Source organism: Passer domesticus, chromosome 6 (assembly GCF_036417665.1).
Source record: "Passer domesticus isolate bPasDom1 chromosome 6, bPasDom1.hap1, whole genome shotgun sequence".
Classification (NCBI taxonomy): Eukaryota; Metazoa; Chordata; class Aves; order Passeriformes; family Passeridae; genus Passer; species Passer domesticus.
The window spans coordinates 39,053,173-39,073,725 of NC_087479.1; the positions used below are offsets into that span (position 1 = coordinate 39,053,173).

At 37.9% G+C, this 20,553-nt stretch overlaps 1 protein-coding gene across 8 annotated transcripts in view; it reads right to left on the reverse strand.

The window, feature by feature from the left end:
• Window positions 1–20,553, reverse strand: part of CKAP5 (cytoskeleton associated protein 5) — a 51,408-nt gene that overhangs the window by 17,431 nt on the left and 13,424 nt on the right. For all 8 annotated transcript variants that reach the window (XM_064424759.1, XM_064424762.1, XM_064424761.1 and 5 more), the window contains exons 5-25: window positions 19,507–19,678; window positions 18,448–18,580; window positions 17,767–17,870; window positions 17,282–17,395; window positions 16,983–17,087; window positions 14,287–14,376; window positions 14,020–14,184; window positions 13,117–13,245; window positions 12,175–12,357; window positions 11,148–11,261; window positions 9,819–9,929; window positions 8,600–8,692; window positions 7,850–8,035; window positions 6,091–6,185; window positions 4,706–4,763; window positions 4,499–4,624; window positions 4,033–4,172; window positions 3,698–3,872; window positions 3,064–3,177; window positions 916–1,044; window positions 107–301 (exon numbers count right to left, since the gene is read on the reverse strand). In XM_064424759.1, coding sequence (XP_064280829.1) covers window positions 107–301; window positions 916–1,044; window positions 3,064–3,177; window positions 3,698–3,872; window positions 4,033–4,172; window positions 4,499–4,624; window positions 4,706–4,763; window positions 6,091–6,185; window positions 7,850–8,035; window positions 8,600–8,692; window positions 9,819–9,929; window positions 11,148–11,261; window positions 12,175–12,357; window positions 13,117–13,245; window positions 14,020–14,184; window positions 14,287–14,376; window positions 16,983–17,087; window positions 17,282–17,395; window positions 17,767–17,870; window positions 18,448–18,580; window positions 19,507–19,678 — 2,731 coding nt within the window. The remainder of the gene's footprint in view (window positions 1–106; window positions 302–915; window positions 1,045–3,063; window positions 3,178–3,697; window positions 3,873–4,032; window positions 4,173–4,498; window positions 4,625–4,705; window positions 4,764–6,090; window positions 6,186–7,849; window positions 8,036–8,599; window positions 8,693–9,818; window positions 9,930–11,147; window positions 11,262–12,174; window positions 12,358–13,116; window positions 13,246–14,019; window positions 14,185–14,286; window positions 14,377–16,982; window positions 17,088–17,281; window positions 17,396–17,766; window positions 17,871–18,447; window positions 18,581–19,506; window positions 19,679–20,553) is intronic.

Sequence of the window (20,553 nt, forward strand, 5' to 3'; positions counted from 1 at the left end):
TGCAGACAAGCTTACATGACTCAAGACAGCATGTCATGAGACTGTGAATAGGACTTAATATTCGTACATTCAAGATCACATGATCTAATCTTTGTAACAGAAGTACCTTCAGCTTGCCAGTGGCTTTTGCCATCTTCTCAAAGCCCAGATGCATCATGAAGAACGGCAGGGCATCCTGTGCCTTTTTGCGCACGTCCCCATTTCGATCTTCAAGGCAGGAGTACAGGTGAGGCACACACAAGAGCAGGTCAGAAGGAACAGAACGGAGGGCAGGCAACTTCTCAGCCAACCAACCAAGAAGCTGAAAGTTTTAAAATAAAAGCTTTTAAAGAAGTGTTCACAGTGCTGTGTCAAGGCACAAGAGTTTGAATAGCAGTCCTTCACATACTATTACATTCTACAATGTAAGTAGCAAAACCCCACCCAAACACTTTTCAGACAGATATTCTTCAACAACATGAATTTTCATATCAGCAAATACAAAAATTAAAAGTATAGCATGTTAACACACAACTATCTTAAAACTTTAAGCCTGGTCTCTTTGGAGGCTATTTCTTCCTTTTGAAAAGAATAGAATTTCAGCCACTCTTTTTAATGTCTCCCGTTCCATCCCGTGGTGAATTTGAGGGTTCACAAACTAGCTCTTAAAATGCTAATCAAAACAGACAGAAATTACATTTTTAGAGGCACTGAAGTCCAAATGACAGGTATCATTCAGGAAGAAAGCTTGTTATTGGCCTGTTATTGGCTTGTTATTAAGGTTTAACAATTTTATGTCAGAACAAATACACAGCTACTTGTTTTCCCATATAATGGTAGCATTGTGTCAACTCAGTCTGCATAGATAAACAATCCATAGCACATAAGGCTATTTTGATTTGACACACATAAGAAGTTTACTTGACAGAAGCCTACCTCTTGTCTTAGGAAAGGATTTTCTTTTTTGAGCTCTTCTGAAAGGTCTTCCCCTTCCAACCACTCTTTCATGCCAGTTTGTTCAGCCCAGGCGTTCACAGTTGCCAGTGCAGCAGCACGAACATTATTCTGCAGCAAGAACAAGATTTATAAAGAATAAACCTAAAGAGGGGTCAGAAGATTATGACAGAAGCAGCAATAGTCATCCTTCCTATGAAGGCAAAAAGCTTCCACATCACAGGCTTTGACATCTTTTTTTATTTGCAGCTTGAGAAGTCTAAGATTCAGAAGAATTTCATTTCAGTGATATCAGCTGCAGCAATCCCCCAATCAGACATTATATTAAATCTACCATAATTTTTTAGAAATAAGTTAAATAAGGAGTGGGAAAGGGTATCTCTAAAATTACTTTTATATGCTACCATTCACTGATGACAATTCTGGGAGTCTAACTCTCAAAGAGGCCAAAAAAATAATGTCAGTGACTTATATAGTGCTTAAATAGGCTGCACATTCATAAATCAAGGCAAGTGAATTATGGAGCCTTCTATTAGACACTCTCATTTAGGATACACATGAGCAAAATCAGGAATGAGGGAGCCCCTAATTCCTACCAACTTCCATCTTGTTTTTTCCAAGCAAAATTTAGAACAGCACCCCTTTTTGAAGCAGCTATATGAAGTTATGAGAAGTCAGATGGAATATTTAACAACTATGGTTCTTTAAAATGTTATCAGTCCAAATATGACTTTATACATAAGACCTTCTCCTGTAGGCTGAATTTCTGAGGAAAGCTAATAACATAGCAGACTCATTTAGTTAAGTATGACCCATATAAATTCAGAAGTAACATCTAAGCATATATGTAAACAAGAAGTCAGCATCCTTGCTTTACCAACTTCTCCCATCTTCTATCTCATTAAGGAAAACAAAAATCATGTGCTGCAGATAAACACATGGTCATCAGCCTCTCTGACAAGGTCTTGGTTCCCATCACCCAAATTTGATGTGTCTTCACTCATGCTTCAAGCTGATTATTTTCTTCAATTATTCAGTGGGTCCACTATAAACATACTGAAGTAGGACCCAAAATGGACCATCCTCATCTTCAAAAACTTAAATTTGATAAACTAGTTAAATCTTGCACTTGAAGTACTTTAAAAAACATTACCACAGTAAGAGTGTTCAAACAAGCATCCATCTTCTGTCAGCATTATAGTGCTTACAAGTTATGTCAGTGTTATGCATTTTACTAACAATGTAACTTAATTACAATTGGTCTTATCCTTAAACCTGCAACCAATTGGTCTTATCTTTAAACTTGCAACTCTCCTACCAGTCTGGGGCTCTGAGCAACCTGGTCTAGAGGAAAGTGTCCCTGCATTGGCAGTGGGATTCCCTTCCAACCCAAAAAGTTCTATGACCCTACAAAAGGAGCTCACTGTTGTTACCTCAGGATAATTGGTGAGTTAAAAAAATTGAACAGTCACATAAAATCTCAGATCTTGAAGACACTTAAGAGAAAACAGTTTGAACCATGGAATTTTTATCTAGCCCTAGAACCAGTCCAAGTCTTTCCACTGTTCATGACAGGTAGATCCAGCTTCTGCTCTTTTTCCTATTCACATTCCAAGCAGAGACAGCTGAAGTATGCCACCTTTGATAATAATTGCCCACGACTTCTGGCAAAAGATATTGGAACCTTCCCAAGCCTTTTTATCCATCGCTTCAAATAGCTCTTTTCCTATGGTCCTAAGCTTGGTTTTGACACAGCATCCTGGCAAACTCGACACTGGTGTTATTTATACAAGCGTCAGTGTCAGTTGTAAATGTCCTGTGTCTACCTACAGCTCAAAGTCTCCTACACAACGACAAAGACAACAACAATGTGTACTGGAATCCACAGTGATAAACTAAAAATTCTACAAGGAACTTTACCAAGCAAACCTGTTCAGTGTCTAAAATACTGTACTTCCGGCAGCAGAAATACGCATAGAGTCACCACATTCATTTAAAAGCCAGATTCATCATTCAGGAAAGAACTTATTAAAAACATTGGCAAGCTTCCAAGGAAGTTTTAACTACCAACCACCTTTCAGGCATAGCTTAGATACACAAAAAGCAAAGAGATCATGATGTCTGTCCTACCTTACTATCTCCTAGAACTGTAATGACAGGAATCCCCAAATTTTTCACATACTGTTTGATATTAGGGCCCATTGCAGTTGCTAGTTGCTGAAGAATGCTCAGTGTTTGTTGCACCTGCACATAAGGAATAAAAAGGTTTTAAATACAGCAGTGTTACAAACATTCATGCAAAAAAACTCCCAGTTATACAGAGAAAAGAGATACTGCTATATATTAAAGCTTTTACTTTAGAATGCCTGCTCAATGAAACCTATTCCAGGCTTCAAATTCATCACACTGAAAATTAAAAAAATACTTTCATATTCTGAGCAAATTTCAAGTAAAAACATTTTTCAAATAAGGGACAATTCACTTTTGTCACAAATGAAGCAATTAGTCAAATTCTTTTAAGATGTCCTTATATTACATTAAAAGTAAAGGTAGTTTTTCCTTTCATTTGAAGTTTTTTTAAAATGAAACAAAGGGCAAATATTTATTAAAATAGGCAAATATATGATCTGGCAACATACAGTTCACTATTTTCCAACTGCTGACTTAATGACATTGAAAGTGACCACACAGTAATAAGCAAGGTTCAGGAATCATGACTACCTTAAGTTTTAAGCTGGAAACAACAGGATTTTAAAAAACATACCAAGATTTTATTGGAGTCATTGAGACGACCCTTCAGAGCAGCTGGAAGTTCTCCTATGTTTGGCTGAATGAACTTTGCTTCATTTATTATGCTTGTCACTTCATCTAGACCTTCCTTTCTGATCTTCCAATTTTTATCCCCAATCTTAGACACTAATTCCGCTGTAATCTTATCACTGCAAGAGAAAAACAGGTAAAGTGCCTGTTTACTTAGTGATATCTCTATTAGTATTTGAGTGCTTTAAGACCATAGATTTCTGCTTAGAAAGCAGTTAGAAATGCAAAGTTTTGAACTGCAGCGGCAGTGTATCTTCAGGTACTAGAATACAAACCTACCCAATATCTGTTCTTGGCAAGAGATCCACAACATCATTCCCAATCTCCTCCTGTTCTTCTTCTTCTTCACCATCATCCCCACCTCCCACGCTGTGCCTGGAAATGCCACGAGTTGGAGCTGGTGCTGTCTGTCCTTGCATCTGCAAGCAACACAAAATCAGAAACAACAATTTTACAATTTTTAATTTGACATTAAAACCAGAACCACTTATATGATATGAATGCACTGCATCAGGACAGCAGACTTCTAAACCATTATACTATTCAAACAAACCCGGGAACTTTTAAAGTTCATAATGAAAAAACTGACTACTCATAATGCATTTACAGCCTTTATGCACAGTCTTCTAAATCTTGTTCAATTACAAGCCCAAGGGTTAGACCACAGTATTACTACAAACTCCAGCTACTGAAGTTTCAAAGTAGCTTTAATGACACTTGGTAGCAAGAGAGCTCCACTTCATACCTTTTCAAATTCTGCATCTATCTGAGAGAGAAGGGCTGGCTTCTCATCTTCAAAAAACATTCGCAGAGAAGGTCCCACATAAAGATACATTACTCCAAGCAATGTAATGGCCGAAGTCCTCACAGCCTGCCAAAAAGAGGAAAAAGCACTCAGTCTTCAAATTAAGGACTAATAATAATTCAGGATTAAAATTCTAAATTTACTCACTGGGTTAGTTGCAGCAAGAGCTGTCTTCACATTACTGATGAAAGCTTTGACATTCAATCTGTGGAAAAAAGATGTCTCCCATAAATAAAACACAAGAAACAGCACCAACAAACAAAATCATCACAGTATGTTAAATAAAGATACTCCTAGACAGGTTTACACAGATGCAGAAAACATGCATACTCATAAAATATCATTACAGGTACAGTGTAGATAGTAGCTGCTTAAATACTACTGAAAGATCAGATGGGAGAATAGCCTACTGTGAAAATCAATCAGTAAACAATTTATACAAAAGCCTGCTATTAATCACAGCAGGAAAGTTTCTTAAACTACATAATCCACGTGACTTCTAGGACTGAAATATTGAGGAATGAATCTAGAAACATTTTAAGTCTGAAACATGACTACACAATAAAAGTGAGGGTATATTACTGTTGTGGGGGGTCTCTTTTTTTAATTTTATTTTTTGTTAGTCTCATGATCTTCCAGAAAAAGACAGATTTTTCAAAAGTATATTTACAAGAGAAATAAAGGAAGGTTTAAATTCCTGTATCTTCTATATTATCTGTGCAGCCTCAAACACTGCTATCCTCATAACACATCTATATACATTCCAGATTGCAAATATATATTTTCCGTGGAATTTACTAAAGAAGAGTTTATTTCCCAGACTTAATCAATGTCACTATCTATTTAAAAGCCACAAAATATCTCAAGACAGGCATAGTAACTGCCCAAGTAGTCAAATAAAGTGATATTTGATGTTTTCCTTGCTTAGAGATTTTTACTCAGGATAAAACTCTATTATACATGCTTAACCACATTCAGTTAAATGACTAGTGATTAAAAATTAAGGCACGCTATCCCTGGTTCTGATGGAGAAATAATTTCTCACACTCACAATGCCAGACATAATAACAGCTATTTTGTTAATAACAGCTAAAACATCATCCACCTGTAATCAACCTCACAATGTCTCCCAAGGAGATTAACAGGCATGCTGGTTATGCACTCTTCTGTAGGTTGTCAGATTCAGTTGTTGTGGTTTTTAATTTTAGATTATAAAATGTATAGTGGTCCACCTGGGTGCAGGTGTATGCAAGTAGGAGTGTAACAGACATGCAATGCCACAGCTCTGTGCCCAGTCCACACCTGTAAGTACCTTAAGACAAATGCTCTTCAGAGAAGATCGAGTGATGAGTAAAGTAGCTAGAAGTGCAATCAGATCCCATCGTACTAGTAATGCCAGATACTTTAAATTATATACTTAAGAGCCAGAAAAACATGGCTAGCATCAGAGTTTAAGGAACTGGAGTTTAGATTATCAGAACCTTAGTTCCATATTAGAAACATCTTCATTCACATTTCTCTAAAAGACGTACCCAGAAAAGCCAAACTCTTTAATTGCATTTGAAAGCCAGTTCAAAGTTTCTGACTGGTTTTTAGGATTCTTCTGAGAGAAAGCCATAGCTACAACCTGGAATAGAAGAAAATTAAGTGTAAACTTCCACTGGCAAACCACGTGTCAAGAAACCTGCAAAAAAACACAGGGCAAGTGAACAGAAAAAGCTGGGGTTATAGAAAAGGAAAAAGCAACTGTATCACTGCAGCAGGATACAACTGGAACTGAAGTGAACCAGAAGTTCCTGAAGTACTTAGAGGTAGCCAGAGACACCTTTTTTACAGATTCTTACTTGCTTTTTTAGAAAAAGCATTAGATAATTATTCATTATTACTGTGCCTTGGAAGATCATAAAAGAGATCCTCCCAGAAGCTGTGCTGAATCACATGGAGGACAGGGAGGTGACTGAGACAGCCAGCACAGTTTCACCAAGGGCAAATCCTCCCTGACCAACATCATGGCCTTTTATGACAGAGCAATTACATCAGTGCAGTTACAAACACCATGTATCTGGACTTCTGTCATGCCTTTGACAAGGTCTCCCACAACATCCTTCTCTCTAAATTGGAGAAACATGGATTTCATGGGTAGACTCTTGCAGGTAAGGAACTGGTGGAATGATCACATCCAGGGGGTAGTGCTTAATGGCTCGGAGTCCTGATGGACATGAATGACAGGCAGCACCCCTCAGGGATCCATAATAGGGCCAGTGCCATTTAACACCATAAATGACAGACAAAAGGATTGAGGGCTTCCTGAGGGCAAGGTTGTGATGAAACATGCTTGGTGGAGTGGTGGAGTTAACACACCTGAAGGACAGGAGGCCATCCAGAGAGACCTGGACAAGCCTGAGAAGTGAGCCCATGGAAACCTGAAGAGACTCAACAAGCCAAGGTGTTGCATGTGGGTCAGGGCAACTCCTGGTATCAACACAGGCTGGGGGAGGAGTGGAGAGAACGTGCGCAAGAGAGAGCACCCAGCCCCTCCAAGGGGGCTGGACACGACCCAGCCATGTGCACTCACAGCCCAGAAAGTCAACTGTGCTCTGGGCTGCAGCAAAAGCAGTGTGGCCAGCAGGGTGAGGGGGGGATTCTCAGGGGATTCCCTCTGCTCTGCTCTTGTGAGACCCCACCAGGAGTGCTGCATCCAGTTCTAGGGCATTCAGCACCAGAAGGACATGGATCTGTTAGAAGGAGTACAGAGCAGGGCCACCATGATTTAAAGGATGAAGCACCTCTCCTATGAGGGAAGGCTGACAGAATTGGAATCTTTCAGCCTGGATAAGGCTCTAGGGTGATTTTGTGGCTTGTGGTACTCCTTTTAGTACTTGGAGTCCTCCAAGAAAACTTTTGAAAAGTGCATACAGTGGTTGGACAAGAGGAATGGGTCTGAACTGAAAGAAGAGCTGTGGTTGCCCCATCCCTGGAAATGTTCAAGGCCAGGGTGGATGGGGCTTTGAGCAATCTGCTCTAGTAGAAGGTATCCCTAACTATGCCTAGTGGGAGGACCTAGATGATCTCTAAAGTCCCTTCCAATTCAAACCATCCTAAGATTCTGTTTTCAACTTCAGAGGAATATATATTTAACTTCTGCCTCAGGAAGCATCTTGAGAGCAAACAAATCACTTTCATGCAACAGAGAAAAATCAAAGATTTGGGATTTACTCCTCAGACTGAAAGACACCCTACATATTATTTCTGATTTTATTTACTCAAAGAATACCTTTGCTGCTCACTCACCTGCTCAGCAGTCCACGGCAACTGACATGCTTCTGCTATTGCTGTCATGGCCTCTTTTGCATTAGTTCCACATTTCACATCACCGACCTTGTCTACAAGACCATCCAGCACAACCTGTGCTGAAGTTTTGGAGAAGTTTCCTTTCTGTGCAATTAATGCAACTATATGCAGTTTCATCTGCATCACCTGCAATGTCCAAAACAGCAACAAAGTTACTCATGTGTTTGTGTATTTTAGACTATTTTTTCTCATTCTATATATCTATGGATACATATAAGAATTATATGGATTTGTGGGTAAATACTAACATATGAACAAAACTTTTATTTGTACATATATACACACATTTGAATATGGAGAAGTAGTTATGCACACAGATATTTTGTGCACATGCACAGGTGTTTTGTGTGTCTATAAACAAAAACTGAGTACACACACAAATACAAACTATCATATCACATACACAACCATTAACACTGAGCTGCCATTATCTACTTTTAGAACTTATATATACACATGCTTATATATATTCACATGTATACATACACACCTAAAGACAATATTTAGATACCGTAGATGACATCTAGAGTCTCAACTCTCAGAGATAAAATCCAATTTGAAAATTTATTTTCTCATTGATTACAGACAGAAAAGTGGCCACAGTGACATACGAAATTACAGCCTTTTAGTTGGAAACTGCTTTACATCAACAGAAATTGACTATTTAGCTACTAAAGGATAATGTATTACCTGAAAATTTGTTTCCTTCCAACCAGGTTTCTTGGCCAGCATTCTTACTAGGGCTTGGCAAGGCATTTCACTTCTTTCCATAAGCTCAACAGCCTAAAGGATAAACATTAAGTTAGTCAGTGGGTCACAAATTATACAAAACTAACAGAAATTCTCAACTGTCCTCAAAGTATTTTTTAATACTGAATTAAATTAGAGAAATTCTCAGCATAATAATTTACCTAAAGAGCTACTTTTACAAGGAGTCTGAGGTACTGAACCAACATTTAACCTATAGCATTCACATCACTACTCCTTTAATGTTCTTCAACAAATTTCATTAACAATCACTATTGGCCATTCCAATGCTAGGAATTTAACACTTAATTAAAAACAAACAAACAAAATCCCCTAACAGCCCATCTTCCCCTCAAAAAGCTGCTTTTTGTTATTAAGATAAAGTATATTACGGAGCTTTCATGTTGGAATGTTGACTACACAGCAGAGATTAAGCCCGACTATGATCTAAATGACTGGGGTTTAGCTGTTAGGCTTATTAATTCAATTGAAATGGCAATATTTCAATAAAGCAGGCTTCTGCAGCAGCATTTCAATGCAGCCAGTCACCATTTCTCAACTGAAGCTGGTCACTTTTCCCACTAAAATACTAAAAGCTCAGTCATTACTGTACTGGTATAATGGTATGAACTACTTGTACATCTACAGTTGAAGCTTTTTTTTGTTTGTGACTACATGAAGCACTTTCCACTAGCTGTGAAGACTGCTAGTACTTCATAAGCCTTTAAACATAAAAATGTCAACTGATAAATAGTTGATTATAATCAATTGCTGCCTAACACACAAACAGCAGGAACTTCTTTGCAATAGATCTGGCCTAGCTGTTCCAAAACTTTTTGTTTAAACCTAGCTGTCTTTGAGACCAAGCTTTACAATTATTTGGAGTTTTAAAAATACCTCTAAGTATTCTCAATCAAAATACAACTATTTTTGACAAAAGCACAACTGTCCAAGGTAAAATACTTACTACACCAATGTTATGGAATTTAAACCACATAAGCCATTTGGCTTTTTCAAGTATTGTTTAGTCCACCTGAAGTGCTGACATATAACCACTAATGGTCAGTATTTCAGGAGACTTATCAGGCCTAAAGAGCTAAAGAAATTATTACTTGTTTTCTCTTTCTCCTATTGCCTCTCTTATCAACTGTTCCAAACATACCTTCTGAAACTCCTCCATGCAGGCAAGCCTCTCTTTCCAGTTACCACTGTCCAACTGCTGGATACAAGAAGCTGGAAGGACAGCAGCAGCTTTCTCTTCACATACTTCTATCTGCAGCCAGATCAGAACAAGGTTAATACTCCACTGGGTCCCTTCAGAGGGGGGCAGCAACCTTAAGGACAGGTAATATACTGGACTGACCCTTGTACTGTGGTGCATTTACAAAATAGGAAAAGGGTTCTCTTGTAGATTGAAAGATTTTAGTATGGATTGTGGTTTAGGGGTCTTATGGGTTTAGAAAGCTGCTAAAATTGTACTGCAACAGAAAAGTAATCTCTGGAAAGTATAACAAACTCTGCAGATAGTTAAAACTAATCTTGAACACCAACTATCTGCTTAAAGAATCAAGCAGAGGTAATCTAAAATTTGCAAGGTAATTTTGGATCAAGTCTGAGTAGACACTGACAACAACAAATCAGAAGTTGATAAGGGCAGACAAAAGACCCATCTTCTGTCTCCATTTTATCAAAATGGAAGATGAATGTTATTTAGTGATAAAAACTTCCCTTGTTTCACTGGTGTCTGCATCACCTTCAGGAACTGTATTCTCATTTTCTACTGTAAAACTAACAATATAAGCTGGATACATAATACAAGTTATTCACTCTAAGCAACACTCCAAATATAACTGTGGCTTGGATTGACAGTCCAAACCATATGCTAGATATATTGCAGATACATCTAGCAAAGCTTTAATAGGTTTTTTGGTACTGTTTGAGCCACAGATTCATGAGCTTGTCCAGTTCCCTACCAAGAAAGTAGGTATATGGTCAGCTAGCATGCAGAATTCAGTAATTTTTTTGAAATATAACTTGGTACGAACAGCACAAAACATATTAGTTCATTTAATTATTACTTTTTTTCACTTCAGATTTCAATGTAAACTCCAGAATAATGTATTCTCAGGCTTTCAATACCAGACTCCTTCAGCAAATCACGTGTCCTAAATTACATATGAAGTATCGCTGTTTTTTTCATAATCATCTCTTCCTATGTCAGGGACAACAATACACCCCTGTCACAGGGTATAAGCATGATTTATTGCTTTATGTCTTAAATGGCCTGGTGCCAACAACAGCCTGAACAACAGGTGTATTTACCACAGTCCCATTTCACCAGTTACAAATTTATACATACTGCTTTCCCTTCTCCTAACAAAAACAAAAAACCTCAATGAAAAACTCTGTGGTACCTGAAGAACTGACTAACCAAAGCTACTATCTTTCCATACAGGGGGCTTTGTATTTCAGAGAATAGCAGAATACTCACAGAGAGCTCTGACTCAAAGATTTCTTTGGTCTCAGGACCCTTCTTGCCTTTAGGCCCAGCAGCTCCTGTACCTGCAGCTGCAGCTGGTTTGCCTTTCTTCGGTGGGACCCCAGCCTAGAAAGTAAATGGACAAGTTCGCCAAGATCAAACAGGTCTCTAGCTCAGATAGCAAAAGAACTGCTGTCTTTCCTATACTATACTTCTATATTCTAATGTCAGAAAAATACATCTCTCTAATAGCATAACAACTGCAGGCCGAGATCAGCTAAAGCTTATTTAATTAATATATTGCTTTTAGACTACAGGCTTTACAAAACATAACAGGACAATGGAAGATAAAAAAGGAAAGAATGACATATTTGAGAAAGTTCAGGAAATAATGATTTAATCTGTATGTTTTCCTATGGATACTGGTTAGATACTAAACTTGTGACTGGTGTCTCTTTTTCAGGTTATCTGAGTATCAAAAAAAAATTTTATCTGTTCTTCAATTCACTTCCAGGTATTCCACCTGAAGAACTACGTAACATTACAAAGACATCTACTGCAGTCAATTTTTAAAATCCAAAGAATAATACGAAAGAAATACAGGCTAATAGTTCAAACTACTTCAAAATATACAAAGGAGCAAACTAAAAAACTAAAAATTATGCTGAAAAAATACCCAATACTTAACCAGTAACTTTGCTAGTTACAAGAAATGTTGACTTCAGCCAAGTATTATTATATCACAGAGCACATCAATGTTATAACATCTGAGGCTCCTCTAAATACCTCCAGTCTTTTATCACTCTTTCAAAATCAAAGTCTGGTATTAAGACATAAGTGTCAAGACAGTTTGTATCATTAAAAACTGAGATTTCATTACATTCCCAGAAAGTCAGATTCCTTTTGCTGTTAGGCTCACCTGCTCCTGCAAAAGGACAGTGAAAGCTCAGTAGAGGCAAATGTTCAACAGGCTACCTTGGATCTGCAGTAAGTAACTATTTGATGCAATCACAGACAGTGATTGTCAGACACCTCTCACCTTCACTGCAGATGCTTTTTTCACTGGTCCTGGTTTGGTTGCTGCATCTTTTGTTTCTTTATCTCCTGCAGGCCCTGGAACAGCAGTGGTCTTTCCAGTAACAGGCTTGCCTTCTTTTTTCTCAGCTGCTCCTCCTGCTTTTTTACCATAAACCAATTCCACCTTTTCAGCACACTCTTTAATCTGTGAAGCAGTGGGGGGGGAAAAAAAGTGTTGGGGGGGGAGGGGGTAGAAAGAAGCTATTTAGCTACCAGAATTGGATGCACAGTGTCCCTTTACCAGCAGTGGCTCAAACTTGACTACGGTGGAAAAAATGTGAAGAGTAAGTAGTTTACTTTCCAATATTATCTGAAGCTCCTTCAAAAGTAAGGTTAACAAGTCAGTGGCATCAACCATCGCTGTATTGCCAAAATAATTCTCCTAATTCAAAATGAACTGCATTTATATACTAAGAAAACCGTGACATCCTACTGATACTCATAGATGCTTGAAGACAAAGTCTGAGCATCTCAAACTAAAAAACCTTTCATTCAATCAACATACCTGCCAGTCTATGCAAAAATATAACAACTTTGTTGGGAAGCAAGCCTTTAATACCAAATCCTATGTAGTAATACAAAATTAGACCATATAGTTTGACCTAAAATCTTGTTTCAGACAAGGAAGTGTTAAAAAACAAACAAAACTCCACATAGCACCAACCAAAGCCACAACTAAACCTCACAACCCATCCCATAGATAATACAGCCAGATACTTTATATAAGAATGAAGAGATTTTCAGATTCCCTGCAACACCAGTAACATTTAAGTAAAAAATACACATTCAAAAACCTGTGCTGAAATTAACTAGGCTAAAGCATTATTTTTCACCTTCTCTAGCCTAAGATGCATCTTAAATGGATAAATGGAGCCTTTTTTACCATATTTATAACAATACTCACGCGATCAAGCTTTAGTTTGTCCACATCTGTTAGAAATGGATTCACAGCTTTCTCTCCAGCTACTTTCAAGGCAGTGCCTAACGCTTCAAATCCAGCATCTCTTACTTCAGGTGCAGAATCATTGATATGCTACAGAGAAAGACAATTTATGTCATGTGACTTGTGGCTCATATCTGAAGATTTTCTATACAAATCCCCTCCCCTTATTTAGAATCTAAATCTACTACAGAGTAATCCTTGACATTCCACTGCAGAAAGAAAAAGGCTGTTTTACACTTCTGTTTTCCTATGTACTGACCAAGTCTACTTTTTCTCAGATACAACTGTTTTCTCATATGTGGGTTTTTTCCACAAGAAGTTGAACATTCATGCTTTAAACATCATGAAAGTTCATAAAGAGTTTAAAGTTCTGTAATCTTGTAAAAACCTCAATTTTTTAAGCCAGGGATATTGCCTACACCAAGGAAAGGGCTGTTTGCAATAAGAAAAAAGTATACATCAATATCACTTACATAGATAAATGCTTTAGTGTCACTGCCATATATGAATCAATGATGGTTGTTCTTTTATTCATACTAAACAATAGGATTCCAACAAAAACTTAGAGATTTGTGCAAGATGCAAGTGACAGTGTCTGGAATAATAGTTGTAAATCACTGTCTTAATCCACTACAAACTTAGTGAGTCTACAGCTTCAAAAAAGCTAAGATAAAGGAAACCAAATTGTTCCTCTGACAGTCACCTTCAAGTTGGACATCAACCAAAACCAACTCTGAGGGCTACGCAGCACACAAGAACTCTCTGGTCTCTGCACTATCTTCAGGTCTTTCTCCCCAAACAATCCAAGGTTTCACAACAGTGCCCAAGTCAATGCCAGAGAAGTATCAACTCCTCCTGCTTTACCTTGAGAAGCGCAGCACAGAAAGGTTTTAACAGGCTTTTTGGCAGAGTAGAAGGTGTGCAGTGTCGGAAGCTTCTTGCAATGAAAAGGGATGTTTGTTGCTTAATTGTTGGGTTTTTGTTGTCCATGACTGCCAAAATATCTTCACTTATGTTCTGCAATGTGGTCTACAGTGTTGAATAAAAAAGTCATTATTTCAGTAAAGAGAAAAGTAAGTCAAAGCTCATGACCAATTCTCAGACAGTGGGGAAATTTTCACTCTTACTTACTGTAAGGAAGATTGCATCAATGGCCTCCTGCAGTGCCTGCACTACCTGGGGCTTCTTCTCTTTGAATTTCTCCAGGATTGTTGGAACAACCTATGGAAAAGGGAACAAAAATGTCAAATCCCTCTTCACTAACATAACTGGAAAGCCTGATAGTCTACCACACAGTACTTTGCAGAGAAGCCTGTAATTCAAACATCTCCACTGTACCCCTCCAGAAGTACACAACAGCCAACAGCAGTCTGAACTAGTTTATTCTTGCTGTTTTCCAACATTAAACTCATTCCAGTCACTCTATTAACAAATATAGATGTTTAAAAAATTTCATAACCAAAGGCAGACCTATAAATTCATAATAATTACAGATTATGGAATTATGCTGGAATACAGAGCAATAGAATGGAAATGAACGATTTCACAACATAAAGGGTGCTATGCTGTTGTATTCCAAGAACCCAAGAAGGCATTTAACCTGTCCCCTCTTTCCCAGTTTTCTGACAGCATTAAGCATGGCTCATAAAGAAGTCCTCATCTGATCCACAGCTGATAAGATCATGATTCTAAAGCAACTGGAATCCTCTCTGCAGCAATATTTTTCAGATCTACCACCCTGAAAAATCACATCTGACAGTAAACTATGCCATACTGGAATTTGACAGCAATTTCTACCTAGTCTATGTGCTCAGACAGTCACTGATAAAAAAACAAAAAAAACCAAAAAAACAACCAAACAAAATAAAACCAAATAAAATATTCAAATAAAACTTCAAAAAAAGTAAAAATAACTACACTGCAGATGTGCCAGTAATGTGAACAAGTCCATTTTAGTACGGGCTCTGTAAGAGTAAGGACTTCTGTCACTGAGCCAGAAACATGCAGATCTTAACTGTGGAAAGCAGGCTAGTCTCAAAATTTTCATAAATATAACAGTTCATCATCTGGAAGCAGTCAGATGCTTTACAGAAAGTTATACACTCCTGCATAACAAAAAACAGATTTGCTTTCTACTCAGAAGCTGACTATGGAATCCCAACCCCTTGTGATGTACTGTGACCTAGGCTCAGGTGGTATCTTGGACTGCAACCTCCAAATTCCCAGTTCACAGACTTCAACACTCAAAAAACCTTCAGATAATACAGATGGCACCACAAAGACAAACATGCTACTGCAGGTGCTAGATACCCCTAAACCCCACAGAGAACAAGGTCATAAGGAGATATTTTAAATCATTAGGCCTCTGTTTTAGAAAATACTAACAGGCAAAATGAACAATTTTTTAACATGGAAGTTAGAAACCGTAGCCCATGTGAGAGGGAAAGAAGAAAAATTAGTCCAGGGGTACAAATGCAGTCAGAGGTGAAGGTGGCACACATGTACTCAATTATAGTGAGGACTGTGATTCTAAGCATGATTTCACCACTCCTGTTGGAACACAGATTGCACACTAGAATTGCAGTCCTATATTTAAGTAACAGTTTATAATCATACAATTCTAGCAACACTTCTGTTTTGTAACACTTCAATGCCCACTCTCAGAAGTCTGCATCTTCCTCACAAGTAAATAAATCCAGCAAACAAATCAAGTGAACTGCTAAAATGAGTACAGACATTATGCAATTCAGAGCTGCCATTACACTATTGAAAAAGTCATCTTCTTAATGCCATTTGCTTGGCAAAGACAGAGCTACACCCTTGTTTTAGAAGCTTGGCTTTTTCAACACTAACTCTGTAGCAATAAGGGTTAACCTTCAGAAATCAACTATAAAACAAATGCCAGAATAATTTTTATAACTACAGACAGCTTTCAGAATGAAAGTGACTGACCAAACTGTTGTTCAGCATTCAAGAGACCTGAAAGTTTCTGAAGCAGTGAGATTCAGCAACTTCCCAATTCAGAGACAACACTACCAGCAGCCAGGCACATCAGTTCTCTAACCCCATTACTCTTGCATACCACACAAAAAATTTGACTGAACAGCTTAAAGAACACAGTGACACAGGCTTGAGAAACGAGTGAGAACTGCAAGTTATTAAAAGCTCTCTTTGCTTCCAAATACTAGTTAAGCTTCCCTGTATTCCCTGATTTCAGCTACTGGTAAGAGAAGAGCACCATAGGAGAGAACAAACAGCACTAAACTGGAGCACCAGAACATTTTGGTACCAAAAATCTCAGAATTTTTTGCTATTTAAGGCAGACAAAAACCCCCACAAAACCCAGGCAACAAGGCAAAACACCCACCACCTACCTTCCCCCAACATGCAAAAAACCCAACCGATATAAAACATACACCATGGAGGTGCTAAGTAGAACTCTGATTTCGAAGCTGTTTTTTCCACTGTGGCCTACAAATGCATTCCTGTTGGGGTGTCTCTAGGACAAGGTAATGTAAATAAAGTTCATTTAATGGCAAAACAATTCAATTTTCTTAGTACAGAAGATTCATATTGCAACAGAAAGTTTCATGTTGCTGAATATGAATGAAAAAGGTCCTTTCAAAGTTAAGCTACAAGGATCTAGGCAAGTATTTCAATGCTTACTCTTTTAAGGGGTTGGTAAGCATTCCCAATTGTACAAAGAATACCAAATTGTACAAAGAATACCTTTGATAAATACCAAGGCTTGACAGGGAAAAGGGAAAGGGAAAAAAGGTGTCCAGCATGAATAAAATCAGGAAAAAAGTACATAGCCAGTTACTTACATGCCCTGCATACTGTCCAAATTTCTTTCGGAGGCCTGTAGCTAGTCCAGCAAGGCATTTGGCAGCCAAAGCAACTAACATAACATTTGTATCCTTTCCAACAACCTGAAGAGAAAATCAATTTCAGAGAAATGGAAAAATTTCTTACAGCAATCAGTGGGCCACAAATTGGGTTATTTTCACAACTGTTCCAATTAGTAATTTTCTACTCATTATATTATATCAACTATAACTTTTAAACTATCATACAAATAAATTATAAAAATATTAAATTATATGTGCACTCTGAGTTTTATTACCTTTTTGAGTGCTTTCACCAAGTCTGCATAGTCTCCTGATTCCAGCTTGGGATTTTTCACTAGCAGTTCAACAGCCTCTAGAGCTTCTTTCCTTTCTTGCCACTTTTTTGCTTCCTGCAGAGCAATTAATTTACATTAATCTATAAAGAGAAACAGTTCTAGAGAAGTATACTTGCCACAGACCTTAGATTAAAACCCTTTATTCCATCCTGAGAAAACCAAGGTCTCCCTACAGTTGAATATCAGTAACTGCAGTGAAATATGAAATACAGTCCTTTCCCAGGACACACCTCAGCCCCTTAAAATTACAGCTTTCTTGCTGCTAAATCAAACTTTAAAACTTACTTCTGATAGCCCAAATGTTATTAAAACTAGTTTGTTATTATCCATGTGGCACTAAAGCACACATTGCAGAACTGCCCCTAAGTCTTAAGACTTATCAGCAATACAAAGAATTAACAGGTAGTGTTTAAGTTTATGCTTACTATTTTCTCATAGAAGTCTTTGGGAAGCTTGGAGAGAATTTCTACAGCTTCAAGCAACTCATATGCATCTACTTGTGGTACCGCCTCTTCCTCATCATCATCTCCTGCAACCAGGAGACAGAAATATATAAGCAGTTGTCACCCTGATTTTTTAAGATTTTCTAAGCCTTCTGATGTTTGCATTCTTGTATGAAACTTCACACACTTCCTGTAAACAACTTATTGTTTTGCATTCTTTTATGGAGGAGGAAAAACTTGATAGACTGTTAGTTTGTCCAGTGCCCTTGACAGGTGGCACTTTCACCCTCCAATCCCCTGTCACCTTTGGAAATCTATAAATGTAGGAGTCAGAAAATACACTCGCTTTTTTCCTGCCCAAGAGCAGCAGTGTGTCTGCGTCGTGCTGTCTTGTGTCCTATAGTGACAAGCAGTGACACAATTTTGACTTGAGCACCACCTAAGGCTCATTGCTCAGAAAGTGCCATCAGCACATGTGAATTTGCTACTTAAAAAGATAGATACTCTTTCATATAAAGTTTCTGCCTCAGATATTTTCTTCTTGTGTAGTGCACTCCACGTTTTGCACCAACTTGAGTAGAAGTTTCTTTACAATTTAATACATTCCTTCACCAACTATATACAATATACTTGCCAATAGAGTTCACAGATTAAACAGTCTACCTCCATCTGCATCTCCTCCAAGTCCCTGCTGCTGCTCAAATTTTGCTTTCAGCTCCTGCTGGGAACGCAGGAACCTGGTCTGCTTAGGAGCAGCTGATGACACTTTGATCCATTCTTCTTCCAGCTCTTTTAGCTGCCAAAAGGGAAAATCATCGTATCAGAGACATTATGGACATACTCCAAGACAAGCAAGCCATTACAGTTTTCCCATTTCAAAGCCAGGACAGCACTACCTTTCACTATCTTTTTTCTGCCACTAAAGGAGTGACTTCACATTCACTGTTCAAAAGTCTGTGGATATACTTAGTCAAAGAAGAGAATGTTATTGCAAAGCATTTACATAAGAACTAATAGTAGAACAGTCAGAACAGTGGCCCCTGTCAGAATGGTGTGGCCTCTCTGTAGACACTTTGAAATAAAAATGGCTGATCATGAAGGAAGCTTTCCTTTTCAGCCATGCTATTATTACACATTAAAACTAAGATGAAACAAACATGCTGAGCTACATTTGATGAAACTGTTTGGTTTTTTATAACCATGCCCTTTTAAAGCAAGCTACTGCTTTCCACCTGAACATAATTAACTCAAGTGGGTAGGAGGAAAGGATGCATAGCTTGTAAAATTTTAAAATTGCCTATCTATGATAATTCAATGCTACTTCTTGAAGGGAAACAGCCACAACCTGAGCATCATCAGAATAAGTATGAAGGGATGCACAGAAGAAAAAACTTAAGGGAAAAAGAAAACAGACTGAAAATTATTGACTCAAAGACTTTCAGTGCAAGGGTCTTTTATAAGGGCAACCATTCTGCTACATTCTACTGCTCAATTGCCATCCTCAGTTCCAATATGAAGGTTCACCCCACAACTTCATGTATGTTCAGAGCAACCAAACACTGCTATGATTTCCTTATAGATGACTAGGAGTGACCAACACTTTGGGGAGAGTTAAATGGAGCTAAAAAAATACATTGCAGTTTTGGTGTTAAGAGTGCCCAACATCACAGAATCAGGGAGATGAGCATCAAATGTTTGGATACAGAAATACTTCCTGCCTACCTGAACGGAATTTATGTTTTGCAATGGAGGTCTCAAAGCATCCCTTATCCAACGGTAGATTTCCACAGCAAGGAGCTTGGCTTCATCTCGAACAGCCTTTTCCCGAGATTCAAAAAGTTTTGGCAATACTTTGATGATTGGCTTCAGTGAGATTATCTTTGAACCAAATTCACTGACAGTGAAACAGAGGATAGCATCAGTGTCCATGAACAGGGAGTGATCCACAAATAACTCTTTTTCTAAAAAACAGTCAATGAAAGTCTTCCAGTGCACATTTAGCATTCTACATCTACTCAAATTATGCTAGATATTATTTTGAGATGCTAACATAAAATTTAAAGAATATATGCCCTATCAAAATGAACCTCCACACCCAGTTTGGAATTACAAAATCAGGCCTCTCAAATTACTTCAAAGCACTTAATCCAGTCCAGTGTTTAAATCAGCTCCCTTGCCGGGGGGAAAAAAGACGAGGGAAGAAAGAAGTTGTCCTTAGATGAAAATTTGTATGACCTACTTTTTTTTTTTTTTAAATCAGAATAGAATCTCCTTTGTCTATCCTTGGAAACAAACTGCAGCAAAAGCATTAGTCACTTTTCCACTTGTTGGACCAGATAATTATAGTGAGCTTGGGTCATCTTCACAGAAGACACATGTGCTGAATTATGTGCCACTGAAGGAACACACAAAACAAGCTTCCCCAGCCAAACACCCTTCCTTGACAGGAGATTCTACATGCTGTTGCACTTAATACACAAAACTTCCTATTTCAATCACCAATGAATGAGAACACAAGAACTTTCTTTTCAAACTCAGTGAAAGTTAGCTGCTGTATTTACTAAAGCATCATATATAAATCACCTCAAAAGCAGTAATTTTTTTTAAATTCAGAAACATTATTTCTTAATTCTGAATCCATCTTTCTATCAATCACACTTTTTCTTATGGTTCCCTCCAATTCAAGTTCCACATAAAAAAGCTAGCAAAGAAGCCTGCTCAAGAACAAAAATCTACATGTCTCGCTTTCTAGAAATTCTAGTGCACATC